This window comes from Manis pentadactyla, chromosome 2 (genome assembly GCF_030020395.1).
Source record: "Manis pentadactyla isolate mManPen7 chromosome 2, mManPen7.hap1, whole genome shotgun sequence".
In the NCBI taxonomy this organism is placed as follows: Eukaryota; Metazoa; Chordata; class Mammalia; order Pholidota; family Manidae; genus Manis; species Manis pentadactyla.
Window position 1 is genome coordinate 210909114 of NC_080020.1, and position 20976 is coordinate 210930089.

A 20976-nucleotide genomic window follows, 5' to 3' on the forward strand; every position below is an offset into this window, starting at 1 on the left:
TTCATAGGCATAAATCATATAAGGAGAAACCTTAAAAAAAGAAGCTCAGAATCTACATAGCACTTTTTAAAGTGCTTGTATAGATTACTTGTTTTCATATTGATGTGGATTAAATAGAATGGTGTCATTGTTAGAATAAATATTGACTCATCAACCCAACTATTGATCACTCTAAATGAATTCTAATCTATATTGCATAGGTAAGCACATTTGGGAGATTCATAATAATTTATTTTGATTAAAAATATCATTGTGGTTGAATATGGAACTACCTTATTTCTCTTAAGGTGCAGCAGACTGGAGTATGTATATTGAAATGATATATATCCCCAGGAGCACCAGTATATATATCGAAATGATTTCCTGAACTAGGAGTTCCAAAAACCTTCCTACCATGATTGTCAAATATCTTGATACCAAAATTGTTATGATAAAATAATTTTTACTCTAAAGCAGATACTATGAATATTGAAGCCCCTCTCATACATCTAAAATAGTTTGATTTGTTAGCAGTAACCTCATAGGCATAGTAGGGAGTAAAGGATACTTCAACTTTTCACTGTGATTCTTCTTTATTGTTTGACTTTTCTACTGTGTACATGTGTTATTTTAATATAAAAACTACTTAATAAATTTTAAAAGCTAAGAAATGTTTATAGACAATACTAGTTTATATATAGTGAAGTGTACCTGTAGAGCTCTACAAGTGTATATCATGAGATAATGAATCTTCATAAATGATACAGTTAATTTAAGTTATTGGAGGTATGTAACTTGTTTATTTCTAACCCTTTTTTACATTAAGCAGTTGGCTATTCATGGCATTATCCTTGATCTTATATTTTTTGCCATTAAAAACATCAAGATATTCAACACTGGTTAGTTTATTCTTATTTGGCTTGAATAACACTGATAACTTTCCTTAGCTCATAGTGTTGTTATTTAGTATTTGTGAGATGGCATTTTATAAAAATAAAATATTCTGAATAATGACTATGTAATAATCTGGACATTTTTTTGGATATAATCATCTCATATTTTTTATTGAAGCAGGGATCTTGAGAATCACTGAGCGTGCATTTGAAAGAAAAGAATAAAAGGCTAGGTGCAGAGAAAGAAAATAGAAAAAGGCAGTGTGGCTTTTGCTTCTGCAAACTATTTAGGGTTAATTGTCATTAAAGGTTTATCCTATATGTTCAGAGGTATTTTAAATTTTAGTTTATAGCTTTCTAGATCATAGCTTAAGTAGATCTTTTTTTTATTATTATTGCTGCAGGACATCTTGTTTTATCTTGTCCAATCTTTCTATTTTTCATTTTTGCTGCTATTAAGTAGAACTAGGACAGGGGAGCCAGACTTTGTTGAATCCAAGTAAATGTCCTTTTGTTGTTTTCTTATCCTCTTTGATGAAAAGCCTTTCCGAGAATGTGTGGTATACTTTTGGCATTCACAGTTTATACTATTCACGTATAACCTTGAAGGGCTCAGAATGAACAAGTGAAAGTCCATATTATGTAGTAATTGGCAATTTTCCTCACCTAGGAATTTAAATTATACCTACTCTGCAAGGCTGCTGTGTAGGAAGTTGTCACTTAACCAGTAAATGATCATAGACAGTCGCCTTGCGTCCTTATTTGATTGCAACTCTGTGTGGGGCACAGAAATTCTGGAGAGTTAGGGGCTGGACCTGCTGATGTAAGGAGTTTACTATGTAGCATAAAAGGAGAAACAAAGGTACTCTGTTAAAAGAAGGATCAGTATTTAGAGGCATGGTCGTAGCTAATGACGAATTACAGATATTAAGGGGTAATTTTGCATTTGCCTTCATGAGAAGTTACATTGGGAATCAGAGTGACCTGGAAAAGCTAGCAGGAATGACTTTGCATTAAGGATTTTAAGAGCTTTTAGGAAAATGACTAGGATACACATATTATGATGTATATTTAAATATCTACTGAGCTCAAATTTTCATTGTTCTGTTATGCACAAAAGAAAAATTCCTTTGATGTTCACTTAATAAAGCCTCCTTTATTGTGAGTGATCCCTTGATGAAACTGTGTTTCCACATACATGTAGAATCATAGATTCTTTTAGCAAGAGAAGGGTTTAGGAACAGGTTAGAGATGAGTGGTGATATTTGTTGATCATTATTCTGGCTTTTTTCATTACCATGTATCTGGGCCAGCGTAATGGAAAGTATTAGAAATTCTCTTCTTTGACTATAGTCATTGTCCTTACATGAAGTAGTTTCTCATGATAGGAGTGAAGAGAGAGAGTACACTTAATGATTATTTCAAAAGATACTCTGCAGTGTATTCTCTATCCACGTTAATACTCTCCCTTTCTTTTTGCAACTTTTTAACCTTTACTTCAAGCAGGCTTTTAAGCTGTCAACTTCAGAAAGGCCTGAAACCATGATAATTGAGTTGTCTTATACAACATACTTAATTTATCTCAGTTAATCATGTTTTTGAACTATTACCCTTCTCTGCAGTCTTACAGGATATATGATTCTGTAAGGATTCTTCTAGCTTTTAGGGTTATTGCTTTTCATACTCCTTCCTGTCTTCCTTCAAATGTGTAAAGTTCTCCTGCAGTGATTAAGAATGGGTTCTGGAGCTCTTACTATGGGCTTTAAATCCTGGCATGACCTTGAGCAAGTTTCTTAACCTTTCTACTTTAGTTTCTTCATCCAAAAAATGAGAAAAGTAATAATTCTTATCTCATAGGGTTTGTGTGAGGATTAAATGAGTTAATGCTCTGTATTGCACAGATGAGTGCCTGACACATAATAAACTCTCAGTAAATGTTAGTTATTCCCATTATCACAATTGTCCACTTCTGAATATACTTACTTGGTCACTAGGCTATGTCAGTTTTTCTTTTTCAACTCTAGAGCATTCATTTCTCATTTCTCACTGATACCATTCTAGACCATGACATTATTACCTCATGCCACAATTTCCAAGAGAGCTTCATTTACCACCTCCTACCTCTGATCTGTCCTTTGTGCTCATGTTGTTCAGTATTAGGCTAATAACAGTTTCATATTGCCACTCCTCTGCTCATGAGCATACAGGTAACTTGTTTTATCAAGCCCAGACTCTTCAGATTGACTGTGGTTTAGCATTATTCTCTTGTTGCACTCAGGGTAGTCTCATATTTTCTCATCTACATCATATACTTGGACATTTCCTCATGTTCTTTCTTCAACTTTTATGCCCTTCTTTCGTGCCCTTATTACCTTCTACTCTTACTATTTCTGTCCTGTCCATACTTCCAGAATCCAATATTTTTAAGAAGATTTTCTGTCTTTTCAGACCTGAGCTTGGAAATAGGAATAGGATTGATAAAACCAGGGGAGACTCACAGACTAGAAAGAAAGGTTGATTTAGAGAATAGAGTGTGGATGGGGGTAAGGACCTCTAAATTCAAGAATGGAAAATAGGAACTGAAGTCTGATCTAACTGAAGATCTAAGACGGACTAGTTTACGTATAAGGATTGGGACTTGGAGGGGTGGAATATGAGTGACTACCGAGAGAGCGAAGCTGTGTCAAAAATCTGAGATGTCATTCTGGTTTGGGAAAGATCAGGGCAGATCCATATGGATCACATGTTTTTAAGGTCCACATGGCCAGGCAAGATAGCATATTTCTGAATTGACATAGGAATCTGAAGCATTCAGTATTGGGGTCTTGGGTACTGAAATATTGGTGATACAACCAGAAGACAAAGAGCCCCTGGTTAGGCTAGAGTATCCAGATCTGTGTAGGATGGCAGCAAAACTGAAGGTGCTGAGCAATAGAGCACCTGTATTTCCTTCAGGCTAAGTTTAGAACTGGGTTGCAAGACTTGCTATACTGAGACAACTTGACAGGCTCCTTTGCCAAAGATATAAGGATAAAGTGAGTAACACTAATCTAACCAATAAAGCCTTCAGTGATTTCAGTGTGCTTAAATGTATGTCCCATACATCACTTAACTCCTGATTAGCATACTACTTATCTTGTGTTGCTGTGATTGACATATGTGAATCTCTCTCAGTTCCTATCATAAGCTTGTTCAGATGAGAACCGTTTTCAAAATAGAGCTTTATTGTGCTATGATTAACACATGGCTGCATATATTTAGAGTGTCCTATTTGATTTGTGCCCTCCTGTGAAACTATTACCACAATTAAGATAATTAACAAATTCATCATCCTTAAAAGGTTTCTTGTGCCCCTTTGTAATTCTAACCTTCAGTCCTCTGCCATTCCTCCCATACACTGATTTACTTTCTGTCACTATAGATTAATTTTGATTTCCTAGAGTTATTTAAATGGAATCATGTAGTATGATCTCTTTTTGTCTGGCTTCTCTCAGCATATTTCTTTCTGTAATTTTTTTACCATTTTTTTAGCATAGTTATTTTGAGTGTGCCAAAAGTACTCTCCTTTCTAATGCTGAAAAGTATTCCATTGTAAGGATAAACCTCAATTAGTTTATTCATTTACCCTTCTGAGGGACATTTGGATGTTTCCAGTTTTTGGCTATTTCAAATAAAAGCTGGGATGAACATTTGTGTACAGTCTTTGTGTGGACATAGTGCTTTTTCATTTTCCTTAGGAGTTGAATGACTGGGTCATAATGTAGGAGTATGTTTAACTTTGTAAGAAATCGCCAACTGTTTTCCAAAGTATTTGAACCATTTTCCATTTCCACAAGCATAGATTGAGTTTCAATTTAATATCATTACCTTACTTGGTATGGGCACTTTTAAATTGTAACTATTTTAGTGGGTGTTTTGTGGTAGCTTACTGTAGTTTTAATTTGCCTTTCCTTAATGACTAAATGATGTTATTCTTCTGTGTGTTTATTTGCTATCCCTTTGTGTTCTGTGATGAAAAATCTGTTGGTATCTTTTCCTATTAAAGAAAATTGTGGTAAAGTACACATAACATAAAAATTGCCTTCTTAACCACCATAACCACTTATTCACTTCAGTAGAGTTAAGATAATAACATTGTTATGCAACTAATCTTCAGAACTCTGTCTTACAAAGTTACCTATTTCTTTTTTTTTTAAGTATTGGATTTGTTTTGAAATTTCTTGATATATTCTGATATAAATCCTTTATTAGATAATGTTCTTTACAAATATTTTCTCCCAGTCTGTGTTTTGTCTTTTCAATTTAACTGTGCATCTTGAAATTGGCTGTGGTGGCAATGATTTACTCCACATTAATTGGCAAATTGCTATAAATCGGAACTTTATTTACTGTTTGTTGATTGTCTAACTTAAATTATGGGGAAAATGTTAATAATGCTAAAATTATGTTATGTCTGTAGCCTTTACATTGTGAATATCACAAAAAAATGAGGAAAGAGATATTCTTTCTAGTACCTGAAAACTGTAATCAGTAAAGAAGTCAACATCACATTTGAAAGAGTGAAGTTTAGGCATATATCTTAATTGTTCCACTCTTGAAATTGCAATCATTGACTGACTATGCATATAAGAGCTCAGCAAAATCAGTAAAAGCATTCTGTGATAATCAGTTGGTCATGGGTATTGACCATGTAAATTGCAGTAAAGAGATTTATATATTTTTTCATCATTTTAAAATTGTGTTATACATACCTTTATGTACATATGCATACATTATTTTTTTTCTGCAGAGCTAGCTGTTAAATATTTACCAGTGTAACACTGACCACACACTAATAAATAAGCACTGAGGGAAATGTTTCTAAACTCATGTAACTTGAATGAGTCAAGAAAGAAAAATTAGGTCAGGAAACAAAGTTACTCTATAGGTGGTAAGTGAAGCAATCTGATGCTTAGTTTAGACCAGAGGATAAAAGAGAAAAGTAATAGGGAAAGAACATGAAAGGCATGATGCACAAAAAGCCATGTTAATTCTTTTGCCCCTGAAGACACAGAAATGAGTGGCTAGTTGCAGGGTGTTTGTTTTGGTCTGATTTGACTTGCTCTTGGTCTTACTGTTATGTGATAATCTGCTAATGGTACTGAAAAGGAATGTTAAAAAACATATATCATTAGTGTTATATTAGCAACTTCAAGTAGGCTTTGAAATATCTTAAGATATGATTGTCCTTTGGACCAAAAAAATTACAAATACTTTTTAAAATTTTAAATTAGAATACAGAACAATTGTGTGTTCTCTATTATTTTCTGGAGGTTACATCATTAGCTACACTCCTTTTTAATCTGTACACTCAATTCTGTTATATTTACTATAGTTACTATATTCTTTCAAGTTTTTTTTCCCCCTAGAATATCTTGATTTTTATTCTGATGATTAAGTCTAAATATATTTTGTTTTATAGCCATGCAGGATACACATATTGTGGGTCTTGTGCTGCTCATGCTTACAAACAAGTGGATCCGTCTATTACGTAAGTAATATAGTTATAGTTCTGTTTAAGTGGGAGAAGATTGGGAATTACATCATAATCACTTGTCACAGTAGTTTGTTTTGCATACTTATTGTTATCATAAACTTGATTTCATCAGGAATTTGACCTTTTATGTATTTGATTATACCTTTTACAGGTTATGAAATCTTTAATACTATTTTCCATTGTCTGAACATTTAGTTTTTACCTTTCCTTTGATAGGTAAATGTTTAGTTCTCGAAATGTTAGAAGGTTAAATACTTTTTTTAAATTTTTCCTTGAAAACCTGGAGATGAACAATTTAAAGGAAAATGCAAAGTTCTTTGTCCTGTTTTGATAACTTTGTAATTTAAAATTATTTCACTTGTTGTGGTTAATGAAAGAAAATAATTTCTCACTGACAGGATAAGATAATCGATTTTTTAAAGAATCTAAAGTGAATTAAGTACTATATTAACTCTTTAATAATTCAATGACAGCTCTGAAATTAGCTTTAAAAAAATCTTCCTGGCAAATTGGGACTGATTAAATAGTATACTACTCTAGAAAATAAGGTATTTGTAGAACTTTCAAACACTTCTGCTGGGAAATAGCCACCCACATTACTTAATTTGCTGACCAATGTTTTACTTAAATAGTTAATTCATTATATGTGAACCAATATCAGGCTCCAATCTGTATTGCCAGTTGTATACACACTATGTGAATAAGTAAAATGGATCATCTTAATTTGGCCAAATATTTATTATTAGGTTAGATTTGTACCTGTAGAGATGAAGCATAATCATCGAAAGAAGTAACTCACAGCAGAATAAATTCACAACTCATGAATTTAAAAAGAAAGTCTCACCCCCAGTTTACTCCTTTGCCTTTGAATGATTTCTTCAAATTTTTAAAACAGAAAAAAGCTGTTCTTTTTTGAAAATCATTCTTAATAAACTTTTAATAATAAAATGATGAGTTGGTAAGGTTTCAGTCCTGCCTCATTCACAATGCTTTGAGGAGTGTTTTTAACAAATCTCTTGATACATACTTAATATACAATTTTAACTAATATGTTTTATGAATAAGAGCAAATAGAAATTGTAAAAGTTTTTCAGAAGCTTTCATCGTTTGATCTTGGTTCTATAAATGTGCTATAATCAAGATTAGTTTATATAACAGTGTTTTCCAAACCTTTTTCTATTTGACAGAATTTTTATTGATGATGTTATGTGTTGAAAGAGTACCCCTGAATTAAATTTGGCCTAGGAACATATAGTGAGGTACAGAACCTATATTGGTAGAAGTGGAAAGTGTATGTTAAATAAGTTGATGGAAAGTGAGAATAGAAGGAGAAAGAATAAAAAGGGAAACGAGCCAGGGACTAAGAAGATAATGATAAAGGAAATCAGCAAAAAGAGAGGCAAATGATGCATGAGAATATGATCAGTTTATTTTTGTAGTTAGTGTATAATAATTGAATTCTGAATAAATTTGAAGATCTAAGTGTTAAAAATAATGATTGACAATCATAGTTGTATTCTCCTGTAAGTGGCCATACCTGAGATCTGCAGTGTCTTTAGAGTCCTTTGAGAAAACAGAAAAAGAGCATCCTTTTGGATTTTGGGAGCTATGAAGTGTAGAGAAAAATAACAGTTCTAGAGAGAAGGTTAAATTCTATACGATTACCTTCCATTCTTACCTTCCACACTTATCCATTCTCTACATATCAACTAGGGTTATCTTTTGTACTGTCTTGCACTTTGATGGATCTATGATTTTGTAACATCTTGCATGGAACATTGGAGAATATTTTTCATTGAGTTATGCAGATCTTTCAAATGTTGACATTTCATCATACAATGTCAAAAAATCCCGTTTGTTAATATCACCACTAATTTTATCAGAAAAATCTTTAATTATTGGGAAGCTATCAATCTCACAGTGATAAAAGTTTTACAAAAGTCTAATTTTCACTTAAAAGTTTCAGTTTTATCACTGGCAATGTTTTTGTTGACATGACAGGCTCATTTTGTTTATTTTCTAGAAAATTCCTGCCAAATAGCTAAATTGGAGTAATAATTTGTCTACTATCATTTTTTGTAGTAAAAATTGTAGTCCATGAGAAAAGAGATTAGTCTAGCTCATAACTCAAAATCACACAAATGCTTTACCAAGCCGTACTTCAGTATGCAGCAAAAATGCTGATGTATTTTTTACCACAAATTGAATCTATTTTGTTGTCATACAGAGTATTTCTATAAAACTGTACTCCAAGTTCAAGAATTAATGAAGTAAGTGAAATTGGCTTTAAAAAAGAAAAAAACTTGGTGTGGGTGAAGGTGAAGAATAATGACAGTAATGTATTGATTCCATTACCTTGATGGTAGTTCTAATTTGGCAGTGGTTTACTTAGCCTCACTTTTGTACTGTAAGTGTGAATGTCTACAGCATGGAAAAGATAAATAACTTCCTTGTATTATTATGAAAATAGTTTTGATTTTGTGGACTCCGTGAAAGGGTCCTGAGGGAATCCATAGTTCACACTCTAAGAACTGCTGTAACACAGGGTGACTGGATTTAGGTTGTAAGGATAAGGTGTTGGGAAGGCATCTCTGAAGGACTGATTTTTAAGCCAGGCAAAAGAAATAATAGTTTGAAAGCTTTGAAGTAGGCAAAGTTGTTCGTGTATACGAGAAGTATTGTGATCAGTGGGGGAAGAGTAATACAAGAAGGGGTTCGGTTAATTTGAGACGGTAGAATCCATTTTAAAGATTTTGAATGTTATCTTCTGACCATGAAAAGCCTTAAGTAGGGAAGTGATATGATCTGATATATTTCAAATGGAGCGCTCTGGCTGTTTAAGGAATTTAAAAAACAATACATTTAATTAAGTTCTTTTCCCTATTTGTAGTTGCAAAATCTCTCTCTTACTGAAACTTAATTGAAAGCCTGGAATTCAGGATGTACTTAGCTAGAAACTTGATCTTTCAGAAAACCTGTCAGTGCAGAAAAAGGGAGTAAAATGGAACCTTCTTCGGAGCCACATGACATTTTATTCTTCTATTTAAAATATCTCCACTTGCTATGAAACATCTTGAAAAAATTACTTGTGTACCGTTATTTAGAATAAATAGTTGAATATTTATGAGTGCAGACAATTGGGTAACTTATTTATGAGGCACACAGGCTACACCAGACTATACTCATTATGGTCAGTAAATCCACAAATGTCAATTCTCTTGCATATTATATGTGAACTACATTTATTTCTAAGAGAATGCATACTAATTGCTTTTTCAAATTAAAGGTTTTACATGTGTGGCAAAAGTTAAGATATGCTAATATTTAAAAGTTACTCCTTTAAAGACAAAGCACCTTGCAGTTAGTTGAAAGGACAAAGTGGCATTGCTCCCAATGTCTGTATTACTTATTTCTCTCCAAAATACTCCTATAGCCTTGGTGTTTATGGATCCAGCAATCAAGGAAAAAAAGATAATGCATATTTTTTATTTACACTGTTAATTTTCTTTTTGTTAGAATATAACAAAGAGAACCATTTTGAGATTACTGCTGGTTTAATATGATTTTTTTCTCCTTTTTTCCAATGACACTTAGCCTTTTTTGATTTGTTTGGGGTGCATCACTTTTAAGGGTTTTGTATTGATGGGACCTAAACTGCTTTTTTCCTGTGATCTCTTTTAACCAAATGTGGAACTTCACTGTCTTACTAATGGGTAAGTTTCTGCCAAACAGAAAGAATCTATTGGGTATGCAGTTGGTTAATTCACACTGGTTGGAGCTCTTTTCCCCACCAACTCTTAATCTTTTCATTTAAGTTGTGTCTGACAAAAAAGCACGTAAGGTAAATAGGCATTGGAGGAGGCAGTTAAGCTTCCCAAGCCCACACATCCAGTGTTTATTTCTGGAGTAGTGCTCATCTTTTGGCCACTGTTAGAATCTTTCTACACTTACCTATGAAAGGTATCTATGCCTTGAGTTTAAATTGATATTTTAGAAGTCGTTTCTTATTTTAATTATATATCCTAGATTGCCCAGGAACGTTCTGATTTTAAATGTTCTATCCCTCTTTCTTTTCATAGAAATGCATTCCTCAATCATAAAACTGCCTTTTTTTCATACTTGATTTTACCTGTCTTTAGGCAAGTCACCTAAACAGAGTTACCATTATCTATGTCCCACATTAGACTTTAATTTAAAAAATTGTGATGATATTTATATATGTTAAGAGAGAACATAATTGTACCTCTTTTGTTCATTTAGGAATCTACAGATTTTATCTTTTTTTCTGAAATGGTTATTAGGTTGATCATAGAAATGATGTCAAGAAGGGAGTATTAGCAGTGGAGGGAGGGGGAGAAAGAGGTGGTATTTCTGACTAGAAATGGTCTAGAGATGAAGTCCTGTGTTTGTGTGGTGTTGCTATGAGTGACATCTCGAAGTTTTGGGACTCTAAACTGAGAATTGCTTTTTCCTTATCCACCCCTGCCCCCGCCTTCCCTCTACAAGTAACATATATCAGACCATAGGTTAATTGTCTTAGCTGTAATAGAATTTTATCAAAATAAGTATTGCTAACAGTTTTTGTCCTGCAAATTTTTGATATGAAAGAACTAGCTCATTTCTCAGTCTTTTGTCTATTAATAAGTGAATGAATAGTGCTTAATTTTCTAAGGCACAGAAACTATCATATATTCCCTTCTTTGTCATAGTTTTATTTGTTTTGGGTCTGTAACTTTGGTGTGTGTGTGTGTGTGTGTATGTGGTAGGGGAAGTTCTGTTCCTATGAATCTGGATCGTTTTGGAATTTAGATTGTAGGGATGTTTGAGATAAAATGAGAGGAACTTAATTTTACTCTTGATGTTGGGATAAAGGGATTGCAAAGATTTAAGCTGCAGTTCAGCCCAGTTCTTTTCTTTAGACTACTGTGCAAATAACACATAATCAAGTTTCTCTGTTTTTGAGAATGACTGCTACTTGAATGGGAACAGAGAAAGTTTATTATACAGAATTTTCTCAACAAGATGCTGTTCTTCTTTGCCATGGAAGAAATGTGGAAGTATCTTTATCAGAAAGCTTCTTTGTAGTGATATTTTGTATGGATTTCTAGAATTTATACTATTACATATTTCTATTAAAATTGTGGTAGGTCTTAGAAGGCGAGTTTAGAATGTGTTAGAATTTTGAGATTTTACTTAATAGCTGAAATGTTCAAAATTCAATTAATATAGCTATTGAAAACTTTCTGTATCCTAGCCATTGTGAATACAGAGATGATTTTAAGCATAGAAGATTTATTTACTATAGATAATCATCAACTGGTATTTCCAGGTGTTGAACATGGTTCTTTTAAAGGCTTTCCAACAAAACACAGAGATAAGGAATTGAACCTCATTAAAATTAGGAACACATCATTAGTAGGTATATTAGTTTGTTAATACTGTCACAAAAACAAACTGTCTGAAAAAAGCAGAAATTTATTTTCTCACGGTTCTGGAGGCTGAAAGTCCAAGATCAAAGGTGCTGGCAGGGTTGGTTTCTCCTGCAGCCTCTCTCCTTGGCTTGCAAATGGCTGTCCTCTTGATGCCTCTTCACGTTGCCTCTCTCTGTATGTGTCTTCCTTTTTTTACAAGGACACCAGTCATGCTGGATTCAAGCCTCACCCTACTGGCCTCATTTTAACTTAATCACTTCTCTGAAGACCTTATCTCCAAATACATTACATTCTGAGGTACTGGGGGTGGGATTTGAATATATAAATTTTAGGGGAACTCAGTTTAGCCCACAGTAGTGGTTGATGAAATTAGTGAAGAAGGAAAACAGTACCACATGTAATTTTTAAAAATTATATTTTTTGGTCCCATTATTTAGTAAGTCTTGTGTAGAAGTGCCATTGTTCTTTGTTTTTTGTTGTGTATCTCCTAGCCGGAGAATTTTCATCCTTGGGCCTTCTCATCATGTGCCCCTCTCTCGATGTGCACTTTCCAGTGTGGATATATATAGGACACCTCTTTATGACCTTCGTATTGACCAAAAGAGTAAGTATATAGAAATCTTACAGCTTTTAAACAGCTAAAGATTTTTTAGAAGTAGGAGTTACACTAATTAAAAATAAGAAATATGAATATCATAGGTAATATCTCCAAGTTATAATTAGAGATTGTTGTAACTAATCTGCAGAAAACAAAAACAGTGAAAGAAAATCCTCCATATGCATAGAAAACAACTACAGTTTTTCTGCCAGTCACAAAAATCTGTCAGAATCACTAGTCTCTAGACTGTAGTGCATTTATATTCAGGGACATGCCATTTACTCATTGTACTGTGAGACAAGAAATTAGTACCCACAACAACTTGATGAAAAATTCTGGGCATGGTAGTCTGCCTCTTTGTATATCACTTTCCTCCTTGTAAATAGATAATGGTGATAATGCCTTTGTTTCCTCTCAAATGATGTTTATGAGAAAAAAATGAGACAGTAGTTGTGAAACTGAAAGAAACGTACTACATAAATCTTAAGTGTATTTTATTTTTAAAACATGTCTATTATTTTGATTTATTTTTTCCATAGGATTCCAAAATTCACATTTTTTCATATAGTTGTGTTTCATCTTATACATTGAATGTGTAAAGTAAAACCTTTTGACTTTATAATAATATTTTTGGATGAGTGGGGGAGCATAATTTAAAAAATATAGAACAGTACAGAGAATAGTGTAACCAATACTCATGTTCTTATCTACAATTGACTCAGAATTTTCCCCTCATTAAACTCAATTTACATTGTAACCGTCAAAGTAACCACCATCATGAACTTGCGATGGGTCCCTCCAGCTCATCAGTGCACCTTGAACAATGTGGGAGTTGGCTGCGGCAATTCCCTGTGCGCTTGAAACTCTGCATAACACTGACTTCCCCGAAACTTAACTCCCAAAACTTAACTACTAATAGCCTGCTGTTGACTGGAGGCCTTACCAATAACAAATAGTTGATTAACACTTATTTTGTATGGTATATGTATTATATACTGTAGTCTTAAAGTAAGCTAGAGAAAAGTTTTTCCACACTGATGCAAATCTCCAACAAATTTTCCTCTATATTATTGAAAAAAAATCTCATAAGTGCATCCATGCAGTTCAATCCCATGTGTTCAAGGGTCAACTGTATATTATAAGTATGTAGGGTGCTTATTGTTTCAAGAAATTTTGCAACAAATTCTTCTGTAGAATGAAACAAGCCATTTGCAAAGGAAATGAGCACCTCTTTTATTTTTTATACCTATGTTTTAATACTGTAGGGTTTTAAGTATGATTGAGGATTAGCAATTTGTTGTTAGAATATATATCTTATGAATGAAGTTGGAGTATAACTAGCCTTATTCCTGGGATAGTTTTAGGGAACACACTTTATTTTTAAAACATTATTGGGACATTCAGAAAATTTTGGTTTTGGCCTGCTAATGAAAGAATGGCAGAATGATTTTGTAGAAAAAAGTCATTAACACTTTCTTTCTTTGGTATTGGTGAACCCATTTAAGGACGTAGTTATAAAAATCTTGGTTCTGTTCTATATCTCTCTAAAAACTGTCTTATATCTCCTTTTTTTACATACTAAGTTATTTCTTTTTCTTATATAATATCTACTTTTAAGTTCATCAGAAGGGTCTGAATTGCTAGATTGTTTTAGTATCACTTACACCATGGCACTGTGGTCAATTTATGTACTGGTCAATCCCACAAACTTAATATTTAACTTTGAGGGAAATAATATTCTTAATGGGGTTTTCTGTTCTTAGTATGGCAGGATCCTGAGGTGGCAGATTGAATCCCATATATATTATTAAAAGTAAAAACCCAGAAACTATATTATTAACCTCATGAATAAGCAGCACAGTGGTTTTTTCATATTTTAATAGAGTTCTAATCAACTATGTTCTTGCTAGCATATGCTGACTGAAGTCAAGGAAATGCTTAGGTCCAGAGCTGATTTTAGATATAATGAAAGGAACTGATGAAAGTTCTGAGTTACTATTTTTTATATAAGTAATATACATATATTTTTTATGTAACTATATAACATAAGAAAATGCTCAGTAAGTCATTACATGTATTTTTGTTTTTGCTGGTATGTAAAAAATTAGTTTTTCTTACTTTTAAGAAATATAAATGAAGGAAAATATTATGTGGTGCTTTGTTTCTTGCCAAAGCATGTAGGTATTTTGTGTTACTGGGTGGAGTCTCACAGGTAAGGATATACATTAATATATTTGTTTTACTATATTTTGAAATCTCTTTAGTTTACGGAGAACTGTGGAAGACAGGAATGTTTGAACGCATGTCTCTGCAAACAGATGAAGATGAACACAGTATTGAAATGCATTTGCCTTATACAGCTAAAGCCATGGAAAGGTACATTAATTAATATTAGACATCCCAGAGAAATCATAGATACTCATTTCTTTGGAATTATTTTGACTAGAGTAAGATAATCATTCAGATAAGGATATTTAAAAAATTGTTGACATTTGAAATAAAATAAAAATTTTAAATTGGATTTTCCTAACGTGGATTGAAGTTGATTTTGTGTAGTTTGCCTTTGAAAGCTGAACAAATGAATTGACATGTTATTTTGTTAGGTGGAAATATAAAAACTCATGTGTGTATATATGTGTTGTATGTTGGTTTGCCTGTTATTTTACTTATTAGACATTTACTTTTCTCAGAATCACAATTAAATTATTTTATGGTAATATTTTACATTATTACTTATTACTGTAAGTAAGTAATCACGAAATTGTAGATTTGGAAGTAACATTGGAGTTCATTTATTTCAGCCTTACATAAAGTTCATGAATCTCTTTTATAATATGCTTGACAGATTAGTATTTGGTACCTGCTATTAGTGCTCACTAGACCAATTAAGTAGAGTGAGGGCACTATTTATTTTATTCTTCATGTAATATCCCTGTGCCTAGCACAATACTCATCACATAGTAGTCATTAATTTATTTCGGTAAAATGAAAGAATTGTTTAAAGAGCTTTCTTTCTTCTTTTAGGGCAATATTCAAATTAGAGAGTCTTCTTTTATAGTTCATATTTCTCTAATTTTTTCAACCATTTCTTTTATATGGACTTAATATTCCAAAAATAGTTTGACTAGTTCTAAATAAGGTAAAATTACTCCTTTCTTGAATCTTGGCACTGTATTCTCTTAGTAAAGTAATTGGTGTATTATAGGTTCTCAGTAAATATTTTTAATTAAATGCGTTAATGAAGTCTGAGATTACATTAACATTTTTTATGCTGATGTGGCTTTCTTACTATTAGCCAATATACTGTGATCTAAAACCCAAAGCTTTTCATTATGCTAAGGTGGGATTATTTTTTCCTCTTGTACTTTTGTGGTTGATTTATTTTTAACCCCAAGTATGTATGTCGTCTCAATTACTTTTGTTTAATTTTTTCTTGTTGGTTTCAGTCCATTATTGTAGTCTTTTTGGGTCATTTCCACTCTGAATCCTACTATAGTATTACTTAATTCTCACTTACATTATCCACATCTATTTGCAGTAACTGAGGAATTATATAAACCTTTTCTAAAATAAGTGTGATATTAAATTACAGGTGGTATAATTTTAGGTTAATTGTGTTTTAATACATTCTAATTCTTCAGAAATTGTTAAGCCAATATATGCTGTTTATTTCTTGGGTATAATGAGAATATCTCATTCTTCAACTAGATAGAATAATAGAAAACTTTTGTTATTTGCTAACATGTTTGCATATTTTGTCATGAGGAAATATATTTTAGGCTTAATAAATTTAAATGCAGTAGAAGCAGTATAAATTGCCAACAATATCCTTCAGGAGGTTTTAACAAAATAACATTTGTGTTGTTATTTGAAAACTAAAACATGTACAATATGGAAAATTTAGGAAAACAAACTTAAAAGAAACAAATGAAATTCCTATTCATAATTCCCCCTGTATTAAATTGTGTTAGATAGCCACTGTTAAAATATCACTTCTCAAGAAAACCTTCCTTAAGTCCCAGATTATAGTAGGATTCCTATTACTGACTCTTAGAAAGTACTCTGCACTTTTCCAATGTAGCCTTTGTTGTACTCATTACCTTTATCAGTTATCCATTCCTGAATAACAAATTGCCCCAAAAGCCAATGGCTTAAAATTACAACTATTTTACTGCTCACCATTTTAGAGTCAGGCTTTGGGTGGGAATACCTTGGTGTGGTCCCCAAGATGTTGACTGAGGTAGCCGGAATGAGGCTAGAGGATCCAGGGGGGCCTTACTGCTGGCCTTAGCCACCTCATTTGTTCTCTTTGTGACCTGTTTGCTCATCAGCCAGGGCTTTCCTCTCTTCTTGGCCTCTGTCTCTAGAAAGATAGCTGAATTTCTTTACATGGTGAATCAAGGTAGTAAGAGAACAAAAACAAGTTTCTTGGCTTATTAAGGGCTAGGCCTGTAAACTACATAGCATTCATTTATACCAAGTCTGTTTTTCAAAGCAGAACACAGTGTCTGCCAAGATTTAAGGGAAGGAGAATTAGATGGGAGGAGTAGTCTGTGTATAGCAATAGGAGGAATTGTTGGCAGCCTTTTCTGCAGATAGACTACCACAACTCTCCTCTGGAGAGCTGACGTCTCTCCAACCTGCAGTACACACTCAGTCTTCCTAAGGTGCCCAGAAATCTCATCCAGTTATGACCTCAAGTTCAAGGTCCAGTATCTTATGATTGTTTTAGGTTGTATGTTAATGAACCTCCGTGGGTGCAGCTCCTTTTGATTTGAAAACCTGGGAAGTAAGAAGAAAAGTTAAAACACCCCTCCCCTCACCCCCCTTCAATACACACACACACACACACACACACACACACACACACACACACACACACACACAAAAAAAAAAATACACAATTTTGAGACAGGACAGTCAACCACAATAGGTACTCCCATTGGAGAGTGAAACAACAGGAAGCTTATAGCAGCCTTTGGGCCAGAGCAATTCTGAAACCTAACCAGGGAGTACAGAGTGCTCTTTGATTATATCTTGGTTTTGTCTACTGGTAGTGGGTTCATAATTCACTATTTTCTACAGCTCTTGGCTGGGTCCCTTGGGCTCTTGGCTCTATTCTCTGAGTTCTTTTTACTTTTCCATAGGAAGTGGGTCTTGTTTGCTTCTATAGAGCAGTTTGTCTATGTATGTGACAGTTTAAAGGCTTAAAGGCATTTTTCGACTTCAAACTGTTTTGTTTTTTGTTTTTGTTTAGTCCAAACTGATAGAATTCTATTGAACACTGTATTTTCTAAGTGCATTCCTTTAGACAAAGTCATATCCACATTTTTTTCTAAGACAGGACTCTCTACTTTGGATCCCAAATTACGGTCCTATAAGTTTCTTAGAAGCCCTTTAGCCTGTCTGAGAGAATATGCAAGGACTGTCTTATTAAGTCTTTTGCAGGTCTTAACAAGGATCACAGAAATGTATTTTTGATTTAATGATTGTGAGCCCATGTTTTATTGGGAGCACTGTGGATTTGATCTTTGTCCTCATGTTGTTGCTTTGACAACTTTTGCTATCTATAGAACCTAGTGATGAGAAACAGTTATTTTCCAGCCAAGCAACTCCTGGTTAGAAATATTCCTTTAAATACTGCTTGTAATTCTTTAGCTTATGTTTTTCTTCATGTACCTTCTCATATTTGGCTATAAAGAAGCCACTGACACTTTGAATATTTTGCCAGGAAATGTTCTTAGCTAGATCTAGAGGTTCACTAGGTTTATTTTTAATATTCTAAGTTACTTCATGTGATAGTTATGCTAATTATTCTTCCTGTATATATGTGGCTCACCCTAGCCTCCTATAGCAGTGTCCTTACTTCTATTCTAGTTTCCTTCTTACCCTTTCAGCTCCTGCTAGCCCCTCTGTCCTAAAATCCAGTATTGAATGTTTTAGTGTTATGGGACTACCCTTTCCAAGTACCATTTTTTGTCTCAGTTATCTATTGCAGCAAACAAATCACCTCAAAGTGCCTTTTTTTTGGCATATGATTCTGTGGGCTAGAAATCTGTTCAAGGGTGAGTGGTGACATCTCATCTCTGTTTCATTTGCTACCATTGGAGGCACGTTGTCTTAAGGTGAAGGCTCCAAGATGCCCTTATTTCCGGTGTGGGGCTGTGATGCTGGTTGTCTACTGAGGCACCTTAGTTCTTATCTTTGTATTCTCTGCCTCCACCTGTTGTCACTCACCCCATAGGGCTTCTCTCTTCTCTTGGTATCTATCTCCTGCGGGATAGTTTTGGACTCTCATAAAGTACGTGGCCTTTCAGGTAGCAAGAAAACAAAAGTACAAACTTCCAAGCCTCTTAATATCTAGGCTTGGAACTGGCCCAGTATTACTTAGGCCACATTATACTTGTCAGAGCAGATTGCAAGCCTAGGGTCAAGTGGAGGGAGCAATAGAGTTTTATTATTTTTTTAATGGGAAGAGTGGCATGAGCATTCAGAGGTGGGAGGAATTTTTGGTGACTGTACTTGTAGATAGTCTACCGTGGTACCCCTACACTTGGATAGCTCTTTGGGTGATCACTCATGGATAAGTCCCCCTCTCCTGGTAGTTCCTGAATCTTTTCCCTGCCTCAGGGCAGCTCATCCTCTCCATGTTTTCTGTGCCCAGATCATTATGATGACATAAAAGGAATTCAGTAATTGACTGTTGAATCAATTAATAATAGTCTTTCCATTTTTCAATACTTTTATTGTCAATGTTTTTATTAAACTTTCCAAAAATGAGGCCAAAATGTTCTTTCTTATTAATTGTTTTTCATATCATGATCATATTTCTATGTTATTTTTTTCTCTTTATTGGGTATACATAGGACTTTTTAATGCATGTCTGTGTAATACTTTAATCAGTTGCCCACTTAATTCTTCTTGCTTCCTTAATTTTTTCATTATTTTAAATAATCATTACAGGTTAAAAAATAAATATCTAAGGTATTTATAATTCTGTTATCTTAAAGAGATTTACAAAATGATATTCATTAAAGTTAAAAAAAATAGTATAAAGGAGAAAATATAAAGTGACCCATAATCTCTATTCAAGTAGTCCTATTAATGTGAAAAAAATGCAGCTACATGTTTTGAAAATGTAAACAGTATCAAGAAGTACAAAACGAGCAGTTAAAGTCTTTCTGCCTCTCCTATATATGTTTGTATGCATATATAAGATTTATACATACATGTGTTTATTTGTATAAATTAAAACATAAATAAGAGATCATGTGTACTTTATTCTGATTCTTTTTTCCATATGTTGTCTTTCCTATTGAAATTAATAATAGTTTTTATTATTGCATATAATTTTGTTTGTAAGAATTAATTGGAGTATGTAAAAATCATCTATCTTGAAAAAACTAGTTAGCTCTTAAAATTAACTGCTTTGGATCCCAACTTCTTACTCTTAGCATGTTATTCTGTTCTGTTAACTTCCTCTTCCTTCCTCCCCTTTTACTCCTTCCTCTGTATCATCCCCAATCACTGTTTGTCTGTAGTTTAAATTTTTAATTAATTTTTTGGTAATATACATACAGTAAAATGTATTATATCATAGAATTCTGTGAGTACTGACAAATGTGGCATCATGTATGTCCACCACAGTAAAGTTATAGAACAATTCCTCTCCCCCAGTTTCACTGCTTTTTGTTCAGAAAAATGTGCCAAGTAAATAGGATGCTTCAGGTACTTTGAAAATGCTGGACTGAGAAATACAGTACTGTAAACTGTTCCTTTTCACTGTAAATATATCATCATTAACTTCTTAGCCATATAATACTTTTTATTATTGCCAATATTTTGAAACATAAACAACTTGAAAACATGGGACATTGTATTGAAATCTCTTCCATCTTCTGGTTTAGGTTCTAGCCAATCTTAAAAATTCAGAGTGGTTAGGATTTGGTAGTTCTTGGAGTACTTAGACTGTTACTAAGAAAACCAAAATCTTGATTTTATACAGTTTACCCAGATGGGTAAGCCTAAGTCTTGTAATTATTATGTTTATTCATACTGATTATATTTTTGAGTTTCCTGAGTGAGAACACTACTATCAGATACCTTTCTATGGTGTTAGATACTATTAACTGAACAGTTTTTCCTGTTCTTAATAACTTGCATTAGTATGGTACATTTGTTACAATTGAAAAAATACTGATACGTTATTGTTAACCTAAGTCTATAGTTTAATTAGGGTTCCTTCTGTGTTATATAGTGTATGGGTTTTACCAAATGCCTAATATGTATCTACCATTTTAGTACCTTGCAGGATAATTTTACTACCTTAAAACTCCCCTGTTATTCTACCTGTTCATCCTTTCCCCCAACTTCATGCCTACCTATTCCCTGATCTTTTCTCTATCTCCGTAGTCATATAGTTTCTGGAATGTTATATAATTGGAATCATATAATATGTAGCCTTTTCAGGTTGGCTTCTTTATTTAGTAATTTTAAGATTCCTCAAGTCTTTTTTTTTTCCAATAATTTATTTCTCTT

The 20976-nt window shown here is 33.2% G+C and overlaps 1 protein-coding gene across 5 annotated transcripts in view; it reads left to right on the plus strand.

The window, feature by feature from the left end:
* Positions 1-20976, plus strand: part of MEMO1 (mediator of cell motility 1) — a 125225-nt gene that overhangs the window by 74053 nt on the left and 30196 nt on the right. For all 5 annotated transcript variants that reach the window (XR_005028453.2, XM_036903632.2, XM_036903635.2 and 2 more), the window contains exons 3-5: positions 6334-6402; positions 12332-12444; positions 14703-14814. Coding sequence is in view for 4 of the 5 variants with exons in the window: in XM_036903632.2 (XP_036759527.1) it covers positions 6334-6402; positions 12332-12444; positions 14703-14814 (294 nt within the window). In the remaining variant the exon portion in view is untranslated. The remainder of the gene's footprint in view (positions 1-6333; positions 6403-12331; positions 12445-14702; positions 14815-20976) is intronic.